At 40.0% G+C, this 21,006-nt stretch overlaps 1 protein-coding gene across 3 annotated transcripts in view; it reads right to left on the bottom strand.

Annotated features, from left to right (window-relative positions):
• The window catches only part of rngtt (RNA guanylyltransferase and 5'-phosphatase), a 326,235-nt gene that overhangs the window by 183,704 nt on the left and 121,525 nt on the right, over positions 1 to 21,006 (bottom strand). For all 3 annotated transcript variants that reach the window (XM_067984898.1, XM_067984896.1, XM_067984897.1), the window contains exon 11: positions 9,866 to 10,030. In XM_067984898.1, coding sequence (XP_067840999.1) covers positions 9,866 to 10,030 — 165 coding nt within the window. The remainder of the gene's footprint in view (positions 1 to 9,865; positions 10,031 to 21,006) is intronic.

The following is a 21,006-nucleotide window of genomic DNA, read 5'->3' as shown; positions in this document are numbered from 1 at the left end:
AAACATTCACTCCCTTCACCACCGGCGCACTGTGGCTGCAGTGTGTACCATCCACAGGATGCACTGCAGCAACTCGCCAAGGCTTCTCCTGTGACCTCTACCACCTAGAAGGACAAGGGCAGCAGGCACAAAGGAACAACACTTGCACGTTCCCCTCCAAGTCACACACCATACCGACTTGGAAATATATCGCTGTTCCTTCATCGTTGCTGGGTCAAAATCCTGGAACTCTCTTCTTAACAGCACTGTGGGAGAACCTTCACCACAGACTGCAGCGGTTCAAGGCGGCGGCTCACCACCACCTTCTCAAAGGCAATTAGGGATGGGCAATAAATGCTGGCCTTGCCAGCGATGCCCACATCCCATGAACGAATATAAAAAAGGAGCCCCCTACCCACAGCAAACATTAGCAGCTTCAGCACAAGGAGGAAGGGGGTCCCAGACAGGGGTCTGCAGGATATTAATCCCCCCAATTTGGCTGGGACCTCCCAGGCACTCCGGCCCTACAGCAGCCACCTCTTCCTGTGCAGGCTGCCAGCCTAACAGATCTCTGGATCAGGACATCCCTCCCTCAATGTAAAAGGATCCCGGAATGACAATGAACTGAGAAAACCAACAAAATGAACTGAAATCACATCCTGCTGGCAGGGCTACAGAATTAGGCACAATCCCAGGTGAAGGTGAAAAAAAAGGAATGTTGCAGGAGATACAACCAATCCTGGGATATTTGGCTCATCCGTTTTACTGTACATACAATGACCATTTCGAAAATAAAGACACCTGCAAACAAAGGACACCTGTGCAAGTCCCGTGCAAGTCCCTAATTTACAGGTTTCACTGTATTAGCTTTGGCAAGTAGTCTTAATTTCTATAATAATGGGATTATGCAGCCCAGGTTACTGAGGTGTCAAATTACCGCTCAAGAAGAATCTGCATATGCTGATGGTTCCACGCACAGTCTTTCTTAATTCAAAGGGGCAAGACAAAAAAATGAAGGATCATATGGCTGGTTTCCAGTGGACACATTTTCCAAAGAAACCCATATGGTGGTCAAGCAAGCAAAAGAAATAAAGATTTTAGATCCTAAATTTTATTACCCTTCAATAATTTATTTTCTTCATTACCGCTGAATATTTGGAAAAGTGTGTTTTGTAATTCAGAATACAACTTACACTTCACACTTTGAGCTGCAGACCTGAAAAAATACATTTTAAGCATATTTATAAGATAACAATGCCACAATTGCTTCGGAGCTGCCTCGTCATTTTCATGGGCCTTTATATCCCAAAGCACTAAATGGGCGATTGTTAAGTCGGTTAGGTGATTTTCAGCTGATGAAATGTTTTTCTTATTAAAATTATAGTACTGTGTAATGCATATCCTAATGGACAATGATGATCAAAAGAGGATGTGCTTCGCAATGGCAACAAGAAGGGAGAAAGTGTTGATTAGTTTATTTGATTTCAAGTTGACAAGTTGGGGGCCAGCATACTTGGGAGGGAAAAATTAGAAGCCGAAACCAAAATTTGGCAGCAAACACCACTTCTTTAGCTCATCTCTCTCTCAACTGTTCTTCCAATACCTGCAGAGTATCCAGAAATTTTCCCTGCTGTGAAATATCTTGAGACGTTTTGTTAAAGGCACACATGTATTTTGTGGATATATTGCACTTTTATGAATCATTTTTCAATAACACAGAACCCATAAAAAATATCCCAATATAACATGCTTCTCAACACTCAATGATATACTATAACCTTTGTTACAAGCATTGTTTGTGGCGTTCTTGCCATTAATTTGACTAATTCCATTTCACTAACATTGCAGGGATTTACAGCAATTTACATAACTACCACAAATAGTATTTTACTGCTCAACTGTCTGCTATAAGATTGATGCAAATTAGATTACACGAAGCAAGAGCTCACAGCTTCTCTCAGAAATACTATCACTGCCATCCACTATCCAGCAAAGAAACAACCAGATTAATGAGTTAGATTGCCTAGCTAGAGACATGGTGTAGGAAAAGTTCAAATTCTTGGAGCTTTGGGACTAGTTCTGAGCAGGAGTGAGCATTAGAGATATGGCAGCAAACAAATCTTTAAACGTGGGAGGACAAGTTGATAAAGATGTTTAAAAAAAACACATACAAGATCTTAAGTGGCACAGAATACAAAAACAAAGAGGGAATGTTAAATCTATACAAATCATTAGTTAGGTCACAGTTAGAATACTGTACCCCGTTTTGGGAACTCTACTTTAGGAAAGATGTCATGGCCATGGAGAAGGTACGGAAAAGATTTACTAAGATCACAGGATAATTAGAGATGAGGCAGGCTAATTCATTCATCCAGAGAGATCCTAAAGATCCCCCCATTTCAACATTCAATTGTTTCTTTACAAAATTCCAGGGTTTCTGGCTCCACCACACTTCCTGGAAGTCTAATCCATACATTGATCACTCCCTGTTTGAAGAAGAACTTTACTAGCTTGCACTCATGTCTTATTCTTGCAATTTATGATACCTGGGAAGAGAGGGTTTAGTTGTGAGTACAAAGGAGAGATACCAGAGCTCTTTTCTCTAGAACAGAGAAAATAAAGAGTTCTAACTGAGGTGTTCAAAATTATACGAGATTTTGACAAGACAATTATGAAAATAAACTTCCACTGAAAGGTAAGTCAGCAGGAGAAGGCATAAACATTAAAAAGGAGGAACGGGCAGGTTAGCAGGAAGTTTTACACTCAGGGCTATTAGGATATGGAATGCCCTACCAGAAACAGTGGTAGTAGCAGAGTTTATAATGGCTTTTAAAAGTGAAGTGAATAAATATTTGAAAAATATAAAGTTAAAAGGGTATGAGTTAAGGGTAGAGGAATGAGATGAAGTTGATATCTCAGTCGGTGCAGGCACGATGCTGTAAAGTTCTACGATTCGACAGGTGAACAGATTTAGGACCAATATTCTTAAGGGAGATTAACCACTGCTGTGGGGGAGAGTTTAAATTAATAATGGCAGAAGGAGGGGAAAAAAAATTTCAATAGGCATTTTGGAAGGGGAAAGGTAACTTTAGATATATTGGTAATAAGGAGACAAAGACATTAAACAGGAAAAAATGCTAAAGAAGAAATCAAGAGGCAAATAATAGGAAAAATTGTTAGACCAATAGAATCCAAACTAAAATGCATATTAATGCAGAGTATAAGAAACAAGATTGAAGAGCTAGAGTCAGATTAAAATAGAAAATCAAAATGTAATTGCAGTAACGAACAGGGCTGCAACTGGGGCATGATGGCAATTACATATTCCAGAGTATAAAACCAGTATTAATTAGAGACAATATCATAGCACTAAAACTTAAAGATTTTTAACAATGAGTGGTCCAGACAGGATCATTTTGAATTGAGCTGAGGAATAAAATAGAAAGATACGGGTCAAACTTTTAGAAATATATTACATACTGCCAAATAGTGGAAAGAAAATTGAAAATGAAAATTGTAGACAAATTGGAGAGGGGTGTGTTAATAAATGAGTTACAATTATAGGATTTAATTATCTAGAAAAAAGATTGAGAGAGAGAGAAATGTTTGTGCTAAGAAGGTTTTTTTTATTGCAGTGTGTTGTGGACTGTTATCTTAGTCAATATGTTGCTACTCCAACAGGGAAGGAAGCATTACTTGACCTAGTTCTAAACAATGAAGAACAGCAAGTAGCAACCTAAAAACAGGGAAACAATGATCACAATATAATTAAGTTCAGTGTAAGAATAGAAAGGAAAAAGAAGTTGAGGACATGGGTACCTGACTTGGGAAAAAAAAAAGCAAATGAGATGTTGATCTGATTCAATGCAGGGGAAAATTGGCGTACAGAACTGTAGAACAGAAATGTGAAATATTTAAACAAGAGTGGAAAGGGTATGAATCAAATATATTCTAATAAAGAAAAAAAGGCAACGTATCAAAGCCTCGGGTAACTTGGATGAATAGGGAGATTAGATCAGATTTGAAACTGAAGAACCGTTTAGTGTTTCTAGCAGATAATAATGAAAAAATATCAAAGCTACTAAGAGGAAGATTAAAAAGAATGAAATATGACAGAAAATTAGCAAGAATCATAATGGACAATATAAAGACTTTCTATAGATAAGTTATTAGAAAGAGGATACACAAGGTTGGTATAGTGCTGTTCAGAGATGAAGGAGAAAAGCTTGTAGTGGAGAGTGAAGGAATGGCAGAGATACCAAATAAACACTTCAGCTCAGTTTTTACAGAGGCGCTGAGTACTGGGATGTGGAAACAACAGAGGTAGGTGTAGAACAGTTAATTAAAGTTCCTATTCAAAGAGAAATGGTACTAACAAAGTTATTCAAACTTAAGGTAGACAAATCACCTGGAGCAGATAGCATCGATTGGATGATCCTGAGGGAAACTAGGAAAGAGATATTGGAGGGCTGATTATAATTTTACAAAACTTTAGAAAGGCAAATTGTGCCAGAAGACGAGGGAGACAAAAGTGATTTTCATCTTCAAAAAGGAGATAGAATTAAACCATGGAATTATAGGCCAGTTAGTCTTATTTCAATTCCTGTTAAACTACTAGAGGATGAAATTACTAAGCACTTGGAGAAATGTAAGTTAATTAGGATCAGTCAGTACACATTTCTAAAAGGCCAGTTGTGCTTAACCAACCTTATAGAATTGTGAGAAGAAATGACAGAGGAGAGATAAAGGAATTGTATTGACTCCGGTTTTTATCAAAAAGCATTGATAAGATATGGCAAAGATAAATGACACATGGAATTAAAGGTAATGTGGAAACAGGGATAGAGAAGTGATTGGAGGACAGAAAGCAAAGGGTAGGAATCAGACTGGAAACATAGGGTGAATGGTGTTTTGCAAGTGTGTGTGTTGGGATCACTCATCTACATAAATGATCTGAACTTAGTATTGAGGGTACAATATTGAAATTTGACGACATCAATTTGGGACATTTGGTAAATTGCCATGATGGTTGTTAAAAATCTGCAGGAAGACATCAATAGACTGACAGAATGTGCAGAAAGGTGGCAGATACAGTTCAATATAGAAAAATGTGAAGTAACACATTTTGGAAGTAAGAACAGGGAAAGGAATTACACTTCAAGGCAAGCATTTAAATGGAGACTCAGTAGGACCTTGGTGTGAAGATACACAGGTCATTAAAACTGGCAGCATCAATGGATATGACCATAAAAATAGGTTGTGTATCTACAGGCACAGAATACAAAATTAAAGCGGCAATGTTGAACTTGTACAAGACCGTAGTTAGGTCACAGTTGGGAGAATTGTGTACAATTTTGGGTTCCCTATTAAGAATCTAAAAGCAACAGAAAAGATGCAGCATAGATTATCTAGGCTGTAACCAGGGATGTGGGGTTACAGTTATAAAGAGAACTTGAGAAATTAGAACATTTTCCCTCGAGCTGAGAAGGTTAAGGGGTTGACCTGATACATATTTTCGAGGTTATTTTAAGGTGAATACTGATGGATCATCTCCACTGGAGCATAATAGCATTAAGAGGGCACCAATTTATGATCACAAGATGAATTAGTGGAGGTTAATAAAAACTTCTTTACATAGAGGATGGTTATAAAGTGGGATTTTCAGATGCAAACTGTTTTGAAGCACAGTCCATTTTAAAAGGGCATTAGACAGTTGCTTGGGGAACAAGTGAGTGGGATTACACAATGAGATGGATAACCAATTAATTAGTTTTAGTGGTGTTGCTCGAGACATAAATGTTGGCCAGGACACCGGGAGGGCCTCTGCTCTACTTTGAGATCTTTTACGTCCACCTGAACAAGTGGACGACGCCTCAGTTCAACATCTTATCTGAAACACAGCACCTCTGACAATACAGTGCTGAAATTTTAGCCTCATTATGTACTCAAATGGCACTTGAACCAACAACTTTCTGACTCAGAGGCAAGAGTTCTACCAACTGAGCTGATGGTAGAAACAGAATAATCAGTATTCAGCTAAACGTATGGATACTTTTCACTAGTTAGTCGCAGAGATTGAACTGGATGAGTCAGGGATGCATATTTTTAAAAGGTGTTATTTATCCATATGGCGGAAGTGAGAAACATATGTAGGAATTTCCTGCAAGCAAATGGAGCACAATGACAAAGATCCATAATAATATACCAGAGAAAAATATACCAAGAACACTTTCGACCCCAACCAAACGTAAGAAAGCACCGGAGCCATATAAGTCAATTAAACTGATCTCTACCACCTTTTAGATAGCAAACCATCCTCATGAGAACTTTAAAGGCTGACTCAGTTCCATTAAATAGAAATCCCAATACAAGCTGGCAACAGCAACTTTGATTTATTTCTCTCAATTGAAACTTCCTTACGCAATTCCAAAACATACAGTTTATCTCAAATTCCTGGATGTTTTCTGTAGCATCCAGGGAGTACTATGGTAAGAGTTCATTTTTTACTCTATTAATAAGGCTACACAGAAGATTCTGAAATACTTTCGCACACATTATTAGATTTGCACAGATTTGTTTTCTACAGCCACAGGGTTAAAAAAAAAATCTTCTTTTAAAGCTAATTTGAATACGTTATTTCCGTAGATATTTCAATAATGCACACTGAATTAGTAAAATAGCCAAGTATCAAGTTATATTTTTGCCTCTATTTATGCTGGTAATAAAACAAAAAACTTTTAATAATTGTTAATTTAAACATTACAAACAGAGCAACACTTTACAAAAAAAGAGAAACGTGTGACTTGACAGGAATTGGCTTAAAAGAGCAGTACTGTTTGCATATTTACACATCCACATCCCTTCCAAGAGCTATTATTGTAAACCTTAACATTTGGATTAAATGTTACAATACTCTTAGGATAGTACACACTCAATTTTTCTCACTAAACTATGCACAATATGAAAACGGAATTCATTCTGCATCAAATGGACAAGAATACATAGGCATGAAGCCCTTGAACTGATACAAATCCGACCATGGGAGAAGATACTTTCTTCTTCTAAAAGCTGGCATTTTCACTCATAGAAATTACTTATAATATAAATTGATTTTAAGGTTAGTGGCACAAATCACGAATATAGTGGCTGCACTGCAAATGCTAAAGCTAATCAATCCCAATCGTCAGTTCAAATTGATGGTGCATCATACCATGCCTATTTATAATTCAGGGCATCTAGCAGATTATTAATAAAAGTAGACCCTCTTTTTCTAAAAGATGAATACAGTCATACCTTCTCAAGCTAAAATAGTTCCAATATGTTTGAAATTGCATTCTACAACTACTTGATATTTCTCAAAGTCAAAATTAATCAAAATTCTATTGCACAAGCTACATCCTCATGTGTGTTTTCAATGACCTGTAAACATGGAAATACAACACATGTACCATTATGAACAATCTTTTGCCAGCTGGTATAAAGATCACTTCCACATCAATTTGGATTATATATCAGATTATATAGTATAATAGTACCTAGGAGAGATTAAAAACTCATGCAAATCTAAGTTTCAGTAGCCTACAAATGTAGTCAAAATTTAAAATTCTTAATACACGCTTTAAAAAAAACCATCCAATTTATTGGTTTCTATTTAAATTACAATTTTGGCAATGTAGCTACTTCAGCCCATAGGCAGGATGATCCTTTGCTAGACTTCAAGCGAGCACCCCAACTTCTTATAAATGACTACTTCAGAATAGAAGAAAATGTTACTGGACTTTAGTACTATCTATAAATTAAGGTGGTCATTCAACTTGTGGAAGACCACTCCCAATTTCCAAGAATTTTCCAAGTACTGGGACTCTCAGATTTCTATTCATGCATTTTACTGAAACATATTGTAGTTTTCAGGAAGTCACGATTTAAATTATAATTACAAAGCTTATGTCTACAAATTTCATCTTAATTTTATATAAAACGCCCTGTTCAATTCTCTCCTCTGGCTACCCTGATGATGTGTGCAAAACTGATGTACCAATAGATACAATTATGCTGACAAACACGCACGCACACATGCTTGGCTCCGATCAAAAATACCAAACAAATCTATTGTAATTGCGACTGTGGCCGTTGTCCTTGTTTTCTCCAAGACCTCTCCATAGCTTTCAACATAAAACTACTACTCAATTCTCCATCTCTCCTCCATAGTTTGCCACTATGGTACCACCCTTGCATGAATCCAGTCCTGCTCGTCCCAGTGTAGTCAACAAATCTCATGCAATAGCTTCCGCTCCCATGCCCGCAATCACTTCATGAATGTCCAAGGTTTCACCTTTGGCCTCTTTCTATTCCTCGTCTAAATGCTGCCCTTCAACGACATTATCTTGAAGCACAGAGTCAGCAAACTTATGGAAGCTGACAACATCCAATTCTACTACCCACAAGTCCATAATTACCATTGTTCTGCCTGTCATCAAATCGTGGATGACCAGGACTTTTTTCTATTTAACATTGACAAGACCAAAACCATCCTATTCATCTCGCTCCAGAAACTCCATACCCTAGTCCTATCCCAAACGATTCCATCGCTCTCCGTGGCTGCTTGGTCAAAATGAACCCATCAGTGTGCAATCTCTATGCCCTGTTTGACCGTGAGCTGAACTTCAAACTCCAATGCATCATCAAGATTGCCTATTTCCACCTTCATAACATTGCCCACCTCCACACTTAACAATCCGGCTGCTGCTGAAACCTTCACCCATGCCTTTGTGACCTCCAGATGCATAAGGCATGAAACCTGTCTTGAGCGGTAGCATATCAGCCGATCTTGTTTTCCACTTGATCCAATAACCTGGTCAGTCTTCTGTGCTCCATCCTACATGAACTCTAATTAGTTCAAAGTTCACCAAGTTCTGCTCATCTATTACCCCTACCTTACCTAACATCAAGTGGTCCATTGTCCCTAAAGTACTGATTTCAAAATCCTCCTCACAGATCTCTTTATGGCTTCACCCAACCCTATTAGATGTCAGCTTGGCTCAGTTGGAAGCACTCTTGCCTCTGAGCCTGTAGGTTATGGGCTCAAGTCCCACTTCAAAGACTTGAGCACAGCACTGAGGGAGTGCCGTCTTTCAGATGAGACATTAAACCAAGGTCCTGAATGTCCTCTCAGGTGGGTGTAAAAGATTCCATGGCACTATTTTAAAGAGGAGTTCTCCTCGGTGTCCTGGCCAATATTTATCCCTCAACTAATCATCACTAAACACAGATAATCTGGCCATTATAATGCTGTTTATGGGATCTTGCTGTGAGCGAAGTGTCATAAATGGAATGTCATGGCTAGCCATGATATAATTGCTTTTGAAACAACCTTAACTCACTCGTGACTTCGTCCCTTGAGTTATTCAAAGAGCTTAATTTGTGAAGATATTTATTATGTGTAGTGGCACAGCACTTTTCAGTGCCAATATGTAGCACCAAGAAGTGGTACAATAGCTGTTCAATCCCCACTCCATGTTCCTCACGTAGGAAGCTGTCAAACCAAGGCCTTGTCACAAGGTTGGGAAAAGGCATCAACAGTTTCTCTGGTGTAAGACAAGTGGCCTATTCAGAGTTGGTTTAACAGGAGCTTGGGAGCAGTTTACTGTTGGACACAGATAGAACCATTGCCAGTGGAGAAAAAGGATTTCACACCCTCAAGTGAAAATAGTTATAAGATGCAAAAATATTTCAACCGCAGTCCAACATTGCTCATACATTAAGTACTTCCGTATTGTCATATGGGGTGAAAGTGCAATCCTAAGTCATACTATGCGTCTTATTTGGACCATCAAAGATAGATAAAGAACAGAAACTTCAAACAACATAGACGTTCTTAATTATTCACCTTTCTTGCTGCATGGATGTCAAAGAATGGCTTGTTTCGGACACTAAATGGTTCCCTTGTTTTGTCAATCTGCCCACTCTTCATTTTTTCGTGCCTTGGTTGTATTATCTCCTTCTCAATACAGCTCAATCGAACATTAAAATCACACTCACCAACTGGCTTCCCCTACAAGGAAAGCAAAATAAAAAAATTAGTACATACTTTTCTTTAAAAAGGCAAATTTAGATGTAGATTATAGGTCTTCTCATGACACTGGAACATAGAAACAGAGTAGGCCATTCAGCCCCTCAAGCCTGTTCCGCCTTTCAATCCGATCATGGTTGTACCTCAACCCCATTTAGTTGCCTTTGATCCATATCCCTTGATACCCTTAACTAACAAAAATATATCAATCTTAGTCTTGAAGATTTCAATTGAGAAGAGGGAGACTTGAGAATTGGGGTCAGGGAGAGGAAGCCCAAGGGGCAGGGTGATTGGGGCTCGTATGGTGCTGGGGGGGGGTGGGAGGGAAGAGAAAGAGAGGGGGAATGGGGTGGGTGTGGGGCCCAGTATTTCCTGCAGAGCCAGGAGCAGCAGCAGCAACCCCGAGTAGGATCGGCACCATGAGAGGAGCAGCCAGTAAAGGGTGAAACCTGGGGACTTTACCGTGGGTGAACAAGGAACGATTGTTTCTATTGATGGGGTAATGGGGAACAAAGGGACGGAGACCAAGGATTCGTACTGGAAGAACCAAGGGGGAAGAGAGAAGGAAGATTCTTGAACTGAGAGCTATTAGACCATAGGATGCTTCACTACAAGTGGCTATTGATGTACAGACAAAAGCATCATTTACAAGGGAATGGAATAAGTATTTGAAAAGGAGCAATATAAAAGGATCTAGGTGAATGGGGTTACATGAGAAAGCATCAGCACCAGTACAGCGGGCCGAATGGCCTCCTCCTGTCCTGTAATTTCTACCATTCTATGAAAACTCTCCTTTATTGAGTCCAAGCCTAGAGAGCGATTTAGAAACGTTGGTCTTGAGTTGAGTTTAGGATGACGTGCCACATGAGAAGTGCCCCAAACCCTGCCCGTTGTGCGATCTCTCAGTTTGGTTAAGGTCAGTCAGTACTGGCCGGTTTTATCGTGTGAAATACAAGTACAGATCAGTTCTAACTGAGGTTCCCGGTTCAGAGTTGTCACCTTTACACGGAACCAGAGTCCAAGGCAAAAGGGAGAGAGATAGGGCCTATTAAAAATGGCATTGACTGGGAAGCCTGACTTCACCTTGTGCAGTGGAGGGGGATTCTGGCTGTAGTTACAGGGTGAATATCAGCAGGTTATAGCATTACTACTAGTTACAGGTATCTATCAAGCGTTACACCTATTAATATTGGTTACATATAGACTATCAGGGAGTTATTGTATTACTGTTGGTTATGAGGGGAACCCAAATGTTAAAAGTATTACCATTAGTTACCAGTGCAATTTCAGTGAGTCACTATTAGTTGCTGGTGGAATCAAAGATCTGAGAATCACTCCTCCACCTTTGATTTCCCTTCTGCCTGCCCTCAGTTTCCCTTCTTCACCTACTCGTGGTGACCTCCTAGTTGTTGGAACTTCACGCACAACAGCTGCCGGCGTGAAACCACGAACAAAGATGCTCAACTACAGGGGACCCAACCTCTATAAGGTAAATGCAATAACATTTGCGGTCATCAAGTGGTCAGGCCTCCAACTCGAGTGGGCAGCCCTACTGTTTCTCCATATTTTTCTTGAATAAAATAAGGGTCAAAAAGGAAACCCCGGCCAGCAGACAGGTGGCTTTAACAAGGGTTTTTAATATTTTGTCAGCAAGATTACAAATGCAGTGAAATTCTATCGCTCTTCCCCCAGCCCATACCAAACAAAAAATTAGTCACCAAAAGGCAAAAGTGCCCATGTTGTGTGGGTTACCAATGCAAAGAAAATATCTATCCAACAGACAAACTGGGTGCTGTTAGCATTTTGGGATAACTGAAAACAACATCTTCATGAAAAAGAGATATTAGTAAACATTATATAAAAAATGTTGAAGGAACATTCAATACTGATTAGTGTTGCTTTTTATGTTACTTATATATAGGTTTCAAACAGCCTGCTACAAAAAAAAAATCAGCATCACTGTGTTGCCACCCTGAAGTCTGATATTTTAGGTTGGATGACGGTCCATATTTCCACTCAACTGACATCTGCCACAGGTTCAATCAGCAAGTACTTGCATTCACACAACACATCGAAAGATCCTTCTCGTTACAAGATGCAAATCAGAAGCAGATGTTAAACCCCAGGACCACTGTCATGTTTGGAGCTAACTGCTGACTGAGCTTAAGGCTGAGTGCGAAACCAGGGCTCTACCCATCTGAAATGCAAGGCTCCAAGGGAGTGCAATACAACGAGACCATGTGCTGTTTTTCATAATAGGTAGAGATTTTTTAAAATCTGCAAGTGAGACACAAAAGGGGGAGGGGAAAGCGCAGAGTATAGATAAAAGTTCTACAGTTGGCAGTAAGCAATTGGTTCTTTAATTTCCCATGCTCTAACCAGACAAAGTTTAAATTATTCATGTGATTCATAATGCCGCAGTTCTGACTCAAATGACTTCCTACTATAAAATCTGGCGCTACAATAGATATTTTCTTGGGTTCAGCATCAACAGTCTCTCTCATAAGCAAAATCTTCATTTCCTACAACTGGAGTTTACCTTTACTGCCCAATATCTAGTCATGCAATAGCACGACCTGGGAACCATAACAAAAAGATCCCTCTTTTCATGTACTGGATACTGTAATCTCGAACATGTCCCCACATGCATTTCTCCTATCTTCCAGAAAGCAGACTGGTCAATACTCTGAGACAAGTCTAATTGTGAACCAAGAAACTGGTTTACTTTACATGTAACATAAACAAACAGTTTTCCATGAATTTCAACCTACTTCATAACGCTCCTTGTAATACAGAAAATACGAAACATCCCACTCAACCTCGTAATGGGCTGAATTCACTTTACAGACTAGCAAATCCCTTTAACTAGTCAGCTCTAACCTTGACAGTTCTCTTCCTTTGTGACTATTTCCAATCCAAACATATGCAAATTGTCTTTCCTACCAACTAAACAGGAAGCCAAAGCTTCGACCTCTGATCCTCAGAGTTCAAACACCACTCTGGAGACTTCAGCACAAAATCTAGGCTCACACCCCAGTACAGTACTGAGGGAGTGCTGTAATGTCTGAGGTGCCATTTTTCAGCTAAGATGTTAAACCATGTCTGCCCTCTCAGGTGGACATAACAGATCTAAGATCTTAGACATAATAGATATAATGGCTCTATTCTTAGAAGAGCAGGGGAGCTCTCCCCGGTGTCCTGGCCAATATTTATCCCTCAACCAACATCACTAAAAAACAGATTTACTGATCATTATCACATTGCTATTTGTGGGATCTTGCTGTGTGCAAATTGGCTGCCGCATTTCCTATATTACAACACATCAAAAACTACTTAAATGGCTGTAAAGCCGTCTAAGACGTCCTGAGATCATGAAAGGTGCTACACAAATGGGGCAGTGGGAAGAGATTTAAATTAAATTAGTGTCTTCATAAAAGGCAATACTTATCAAGGAAGCATTAGAAATAAGTTATACTTTTGAGTTTTATTTTGGAAAAATCCCTAAACATTGGATTGCCTTTTTTTCTCTCATGTTTAGTCTTCAAAGTAAGCTCCAACTGTACAAGGTATATGATATAAGCTAATAGAAAAAAAAGCCAGCACCTTGAATCCCTGTTTAAGGATAGACTGCCCTTTTTAAGAAAGGCCTTTCCTCAGATTTATTCTGATCGGTTAATGAAACAGCATATTCAACTTTTGGGTAGGTCTTAATTGATATTTTAATATTACACATATCTATATCACCTTAACTGACTAATTGCACACCTAAAGCTGGTAGTGCCCAAAAATTTTCATCTTAAAAACAAATTTCAGAAAAATCGTCCAGTGAAAAGACAAATGTGGAAGCATTTAAAAGGCATTGTGATGATTAATTAAAAAATGTCATTATTTGACATTACAGTTACTCATAGAAGTTTAACTTCACGCTTCAGGGGAGTGCTGCACTGATACTGACATTATAAGTCATATGGACCAGACCACATCATGGAAATTCCATTATCAGTTCAGTCGTCCCGATTTTATCCCAATGCTATAAAGTTCACATTTATCTATTTTTAAGCGCACATAAAATGGTGGCATTTCTATACCAAACTCAAAAATATAAGATTACAATTTGAAATTTTACAAAGTTTGGTTTCGCTCATTTCTAGCTCATAATAACCAGTAGATTTTCCTTTATTTTGGAAAGGAACAAAATATTCATTACGTTTTGACTTTACTGACTGCATTTGCACACCAAGTCAAAAATATAATGCAAGTAGTTGAATGCGGAGGTACTCCTACAATGCTAGGACAATACATGTTGCCACCCTTCAACTTTCAGAAAATCATAGTCATTTCAAATATCTCAATATTCTATCATTTGTGAAATATTTCTATTTCAGTCATCAGAGCAAACTACAATAATTAATTAACAATAAGAATCATCAAAGGTGGTCTTTATTCCCTCTGCCTGGATTCAAAGCCACATTGATCACTGAAACAGAATTTATACTGTACTACCCAGTTGTCTTCATTTCCTCCCATCTAACTCTGCCGGTCCTAGCTCAATTCTTGCTATGGACTATGATGCACAATTTGGACACTTATTACAGAAAATAGAATAGGGATGGCCATCCTGCAGTTCTTCTCTTGAAGTGCATCTCTTTGCCCTCATTCAAATTACCTATAGTGCAGCTTCCCTTCACTGGTTAGCTGAGCCACCACAAGCATGGTCTGCTGCTTGGGCAACCCATTAGCAGCACTTAAGCGCAGCAATGGAAAGTGGGAAGAAGCACAATGAAAGGGAGCAGCAGCTATAATGAACATTTGGCGAGAGAAGTGGCAAGGAGTAGCAGGGAGCATGGTCCCAACAATAAGCAAACTGATGAGTCAGACATATACAGTAGAAAATAATTTTGTGGCAAGTATGGTTATGGGAAATTACTTCTATTTATAATAATTTGAACAGTTAACCTGTGGACAAGTGAATTTTAGTGCACTTATGGGTGCAAGGCCTAAGCCTTGGCTGTGCAACACAAGTGTTTTAAACAAAAACACTTTTTAAAAGAATACGTCAACTTCCTACCAACATAAAGATCTTAGAGTTCGATTTCACTCCTTGCAAGCCTCTCCAATAATGTGAATTATGGGAAGTATCCTCAAGTGGCCTCATTGTAAACAGAAGAGAATATGATTTCAGTTCTGCTGGAGGTCTGCTCTGGAGCTGTCCCACCCTGGGAAGTTTATGGTGTTAATGTACACCAATATTCCACTCTTTAACAGGAAGAACCTGGCCTCTGTAACAGTTCTTCACCCAATACAATTTTTTTTTTAGCTCTTTAATTTTTGAAATGTTGCCCATCCACAATTAAAAAGAATCCAGGTTGGATGTTAATATAAAAACACTTGACCTCCAACAGGTAGAAATGTAAATGCTCTATCACAATCTTTCTGTCTTCAGAGATACAAACAAAAAGAGTATGTTTGTTACTTTGGTATACAAATTAAAACGCCAATGCTGACAATCATATACTGTAATCTAAAAACAGCAGTTATGGTATATTAAGTTGAACCCTGCTAAGGCTATGATACTGACATTCTGAACTGAATGTTGTGTTAAATTGAACCCAGCTAATGGCACATTGGTTGTAGGAGGTGGATTGTCCAGTACACAAGGCAAATTTCAAACAGTGCCAAGGGACCTCCAATGTCCCTCTCAATCATTGGAGCAGGTGAGAAAGAACCAACTTGCATATATATGGCGTATTTCATGACCTCAGGATGTCCCAAAATACTTCACAGTCAATGAAACGCTTTCAAAGTGCAGTCACAGTTGTAGGGTAGGGAAACAGAGCAGCCAATTTCCACACAGCCAGGTCCCACAAACAGCATTGAGATAAATGACCAGAATATCTGTTTTAGCGATACTGCTTGGTGGATAAATGTTGGCCAGGAAACGAGGAGAACTCCCCTGATCTTCTCCAAATAATGGCATGGCATCTTTTCCGCCCACCTGTGGGGGCAGATGGGGAGTCAGCTTAATGTCTCATCTGAAAAATATCACCTCCCACTGTGCAGCACTCGCTCAGTACTGCACTGAAGTGTCAGCAGAGATAATGGGTTCAAGTCTCTGGAGCGGGGATTAAAACCAATACCTTCTGATTCAGAATTTAGAGTTCTACCGCTGAGCCGAGGCTGATACCAGGTTGATGGTTTAATGTCTTTTTTGAAGGCTTGATTCTTCCAACAAGGTCATCTATGTGCGGAACCACAAGAGATGGGTGAGATCCTGAATGAATATTTCACATCGGTATTTACGGTTGAGAAAGGCATGGATGTTAGGGAACTTGGGGAAATAAATAGTGATGTCTTGAGGAGCGTACATATTACAGAGAGGGAGGTGCTGGAAGGCTTAACGCGCATCAAGGTAGATAAATCTCCGGGACCTGATGAAATGTATCCCAGGACGTTATGGGAGGTTAGGGAGGAAATTGCGGGTCCCCTAGCAGAGATATTTCAATCATCAACAGCTACAGGTGAGGTGCCTGAAGATTGGAGGGTAGCAAATGTTATGCCTTTGTTTAAGAAGGGCGGCAGGGAAAAGCCTGGGAACTACAGACCGGTGAGCCTGACATCTGTAGTGGGTAAGTTGTTAGAGGGTATTCTGAGGGACAGGATCTACAGGCATTTGGAGAGACAGGGACTGATTAGGAACAGTCAGCATGGTTTTGTGAGAGGAAAATCATGTCTCACAAATTTGATTGAGTTTTTTGAAGGGGTAACCAAGAAGATAGATGAGGGCTGTGCAGTAGACGTGGTCTACATGGACTTTAGCAAAGCCTTTGACAAGGTACGGCATGGTAGGTTGTTATATAAGGTTAAATCTCACGGGATCCAAGGTGAGGTAGCCAATTGGATACAAAATTGGATTGACGACAGAAGACAGAGGGTGGTTGTAGAGGGTTGTTTTTCAAACTGGAGGCCTGTGACCAGCGGTGTGCCTCAGGGATCGGTGCTTGGTCCGCTGTTATTTGTTATTTATATTAATGACTTGGATGAGAATTTAGGAGGCATGGTTAGTAAGTTTGCAGATGACACCAAGATTGGTGGCATTGTGGACAGTGAAGAAGGTTATCTAGGATTGCAACGGGATCTTGATAAATTGGGCCAGTGGGCCGATGAATGGCAGATGGAGTTTAATTTAGATAAATGTGAGGTGATGCATTTTGGTAGATCGAATCGGGCCAGGACCTACTCCGTTAATGGTAGGGCGTTGGGGAGAGTTATAGAACAAAGAGATCTAGGAGTACAGGTTCATAGCTCCTTGAAAGTGGAGTCACAGGTGGATAGGGTGGTAAAGAAGGCATTCGGCATGCTTGGTTTCATTGGTCAGAACACTGAATACAGGAGTTGGGATGTCTTGTTGAAGTTGTACAAGACATTAGTAAGGCCACACTTGGAATACTGTGTACAGTTCTGGTCACCCTATTATAGAAAGGATATTATTAAACTAGAAAGAGTGCAGAAAAGATTTACTAGGATGCTACCGGGACTTGACTTATAGGGAGAGGTTGGATAGACTGGGACTTTTTTCCCTGGAGAGTAGGAGGTTTAGGGGTGATCTTATAGAAGTCTATAAAATAACGAGGGGCATAGATAAGGTAGATAGTCAAAATCTTTTCCCAAAGGTAAGGGAGTCTATAACGAGGGGACATAGATTTAAGGTGAGAGGGGAGAGATACAAAAGGGTCCAGAGGGGCAATTTTTTCACTCAAAGGGTGGTGAGTGTCTGGAACGAGCTGCCAGAGGCAGTAGTAGAGGCGGGTACAATTTTGTCTTTTAAAAAGCATTTGGACAGTTACATGGGTAAGATGGGTATAGAGGGATATGGGACAAGTGCAGGCAATTGGGACTAGCTTAGTGGTATAAACTGGGCAACATGGACATGTTGGGCCGAAGGGCCTGTTTCCATGTTGTAAACTTCTGTGATTCTATGATTCTAACAATGCCACATTCCTTCAGTACTGCACTGGAGTGTCGGCATTTACTGAGCTTAAACTTCCGGTATAGGACTCAAACCCAGGGGCAAGAGTGATATAAGCTGAGCCTAGCTGACACAAAAAATAGACATTTATTACAGCAAAACAAGTGCATGCAAGCTAAAAAAATAACATACAAAACAATGCAAAGGATGAAAAGCTTTAGCCCTTTAAACTGATGTTCTCAGAACAGCGCATGTCCCAGAACTCCTTGACGGATTAACTGTTTGTGTTTTTTTTCCCCAGCAGCACTGTCGTACAACCAGTTTCCTGTTCACTGTAACCTTTCAAGCACCTCAATAAACAGATTTATTTTTTTGGAGATTTCATATCTTGAATTATATTCAATTCCTCCTCTCCTCAAATTGACTTCAAGTGAGTAGGAAATGTTTTGTTATACCGATTGAACCATTTGTCTCTTCAGCAGCAAATTGAAACTGAATTGTTTTGATACACTTCCACATTTAATAAAGAGCCCCCCCCTGCCCCATCGCCATTATAGAGCAGGTAACAAACGGTTAAAAAGATCTGCCTAAAAACAGCATACATTCTTCAACAGATAGCAGTGATGAAACATGATTGCTGAAATTAAGTTGCTTCCTCATTTTGATTTAGCATCGTTTAATGTCAGTTTGGCTCAGTTTATACAAGGCCTTAATCTATTCAAAAACTTGCCTGATACCATCCTATTACATAGTTTCATATTTTCAGATTCATATTCGAAGTCTCTCCCTGACAGAACACAAGCAAGCTTAACTTAGTCATCACCCAATATCCACAAATACACACAGTCCTGCAATATCACTAAAAAACAATTGGGAGGAAAAGCCTGTTTAGATTTTTCACCTCCTGTTCATAGGCACAAAGGCCTACTCCAGCATTCCTACCACGACTGAGTCTAGCTAGTTCAGCCCAAACCAGGGATCAAGCCTGGGACTTATCAGTATCCCAACAGGTCATGCAGTCATCCGCCGAATCATCAAGGGACCTACGTTATTCTTTTGCCACTTCCACCATTTTATCTCTCTCGTTTGTGATACTGACCCACAGTATAATTGGGGCTGTTTCATAACAGGAGATAGTATCTTCATTTGCAGATGGTACCCTCTATCCCCCTAAGTATCAAATCCCCTGTAACTACAACCTTTCTATTTTGCTGTTCCGTCCACACCCACCGCCCCTGCCCCCGGACTGCCTCTTGCTCCATGATGCCCTTGATTAGCATTTTGGCCATCCTCCCCACAGCCTTCTCCCTTAACCCAGCATGTAGAAATTACCTCGTGCCTGTCAGACAGGACCTGATTCTGCAGTTCCTCCTTCCCTGCCTCCACTAGATTCCCCTTACCCTGCCAACTGTCAGTTACACACTGCTCTTCCTGTACCCCTCTATGTGGCGTGACTATGTGCTGGAGTAAACTATCCAAATATTCCTTCCCCTCCCTTATGTGTCAGAGTGCCTCTAACTCGCATTCCAGTTCAACAACTCTGAGCGACAATAACTCGAGATAGACATTTCCCACAGGTGCGTTCATCCGGGACAGTCCAGAGTCCACAAATTCATACATTCTGCAGTTCCAACAGACTGCCTGTGCTGCCAGCCATTATCTGATCTTTATATTTTTTATTTATTGTCCAGCAGTTACTTATTCATCTATTTCCAAAGCTAATTGATTCACCTTTAATACTAAATTTTGATCGGATGATTCCTTTTAGGTAATTTTTTTATGCTCAATTTAGTTTATTAATTAAATTAATTAATCCACCTCTCACCCCTCCACTGTCTCTGATTTGTCATTCTGCTTGTCCGACATCCAGTACTTGATAGAATCATAGAATGGTTACAGCACAGAAGGAGGCCATTATGGCCATCGAGCCCATGCTGGCTCTTTGTAAGAGCAATCCAGTTAGTCCCATTCCCCCGCTCTTTCCCCATAGCCCTGAAATTTTTTTCCCTTCAAGTATTTATCCAACTCCTTTTTGAAAGCCACAATTGAATCATCTTCCACCACCCTTTCAGGCAGCGCATTTCAGATCATAACCACTCACTGCATAAAAAATGTTTCTCCTCATGTCGCCTTTGTTTCTTTTGCCAATCACCTTAAATCTGTATCCTCTGGTTCTCAACCCTTCTGCCAATGGGAACAGTTTCTCTTTATTTACTTTATCTAAACCCTTCATGATTTTGAACACTTCTATCAAATCTCCTCTTAACCTTCACTGCTCTAAGGAGAATAACCCCAGCTTCTCCAGTCTATCCACGTAACTGAAGTCACGCATCTCTGGAACCGTCCTGGTAAATCTCTTCTGCACCCTCTCTAAGGCCTTCACATCCTTCCTAACGTGCGGTGCCCAGAACTGGACACAATGCTCCAGTTGTGGCCGAACCAGTGTTTTATAAAGGTTCAACATAACTTTCTTGCTTTTGAAATAGATTGTAATGAAGCTTCATTATATCTAAAATACCAAGAGTTTCTGACTTTTCTCCCCTAAAAAATAGTTTAAAAGAAACCTCGCATCCAAATTTTGAACACATGGGAGACGACTTGCTCAAACCTGATTAACCGAAGGTGAAATGTGTCAGTTTGGTTTGGCCGGTAACTGTTGTCAACCTTGGCATCCTTTTTGACCCTGAGATAAGCTTCCAGCCCCATAGCCGCTCCATCACCAAGGCCAACTACTTCCACCTCTAACATTGCCCGTCTCCGCTCCTGCCTCAGCTAATCTGCTGCTGAAACCCTCATCCATGCCTTTGTCACCTTTAGACTCGACTATTCCAATGCTCCCCTGGCTGGCCTCCCATCTTCCACCCTCCATAAATTTGAGCTCATCCAAAACTCTGCTGCTCATATCCTAACTCACACCAAGTCCCGTTCACCCATCACCCCTGCACTCGCTGACCTACATTGACTCCTGGTCCAGCAACATCTCAATTTTAAA

This window comes from Heptranchias perlo, chromosome 5 (assembly GCF_035084215.1).
Source record: "Heptranchias perlo isolate sHepPer1 chromosome 5, sHepPer1.hap1, whole genome shotgun sequence".
NCBI lineage: Eukaryota > Metazoa > Chordata > Chondrichthyes > Hexanchiformes > Hexanchidae > Heptranchias > Heptranchias perlo.
The sequence above is the reverse complement of the archived record's forward strand: the minus strand, read 5'-3'. Positions and strand labels throughout refer to the sequence as shown.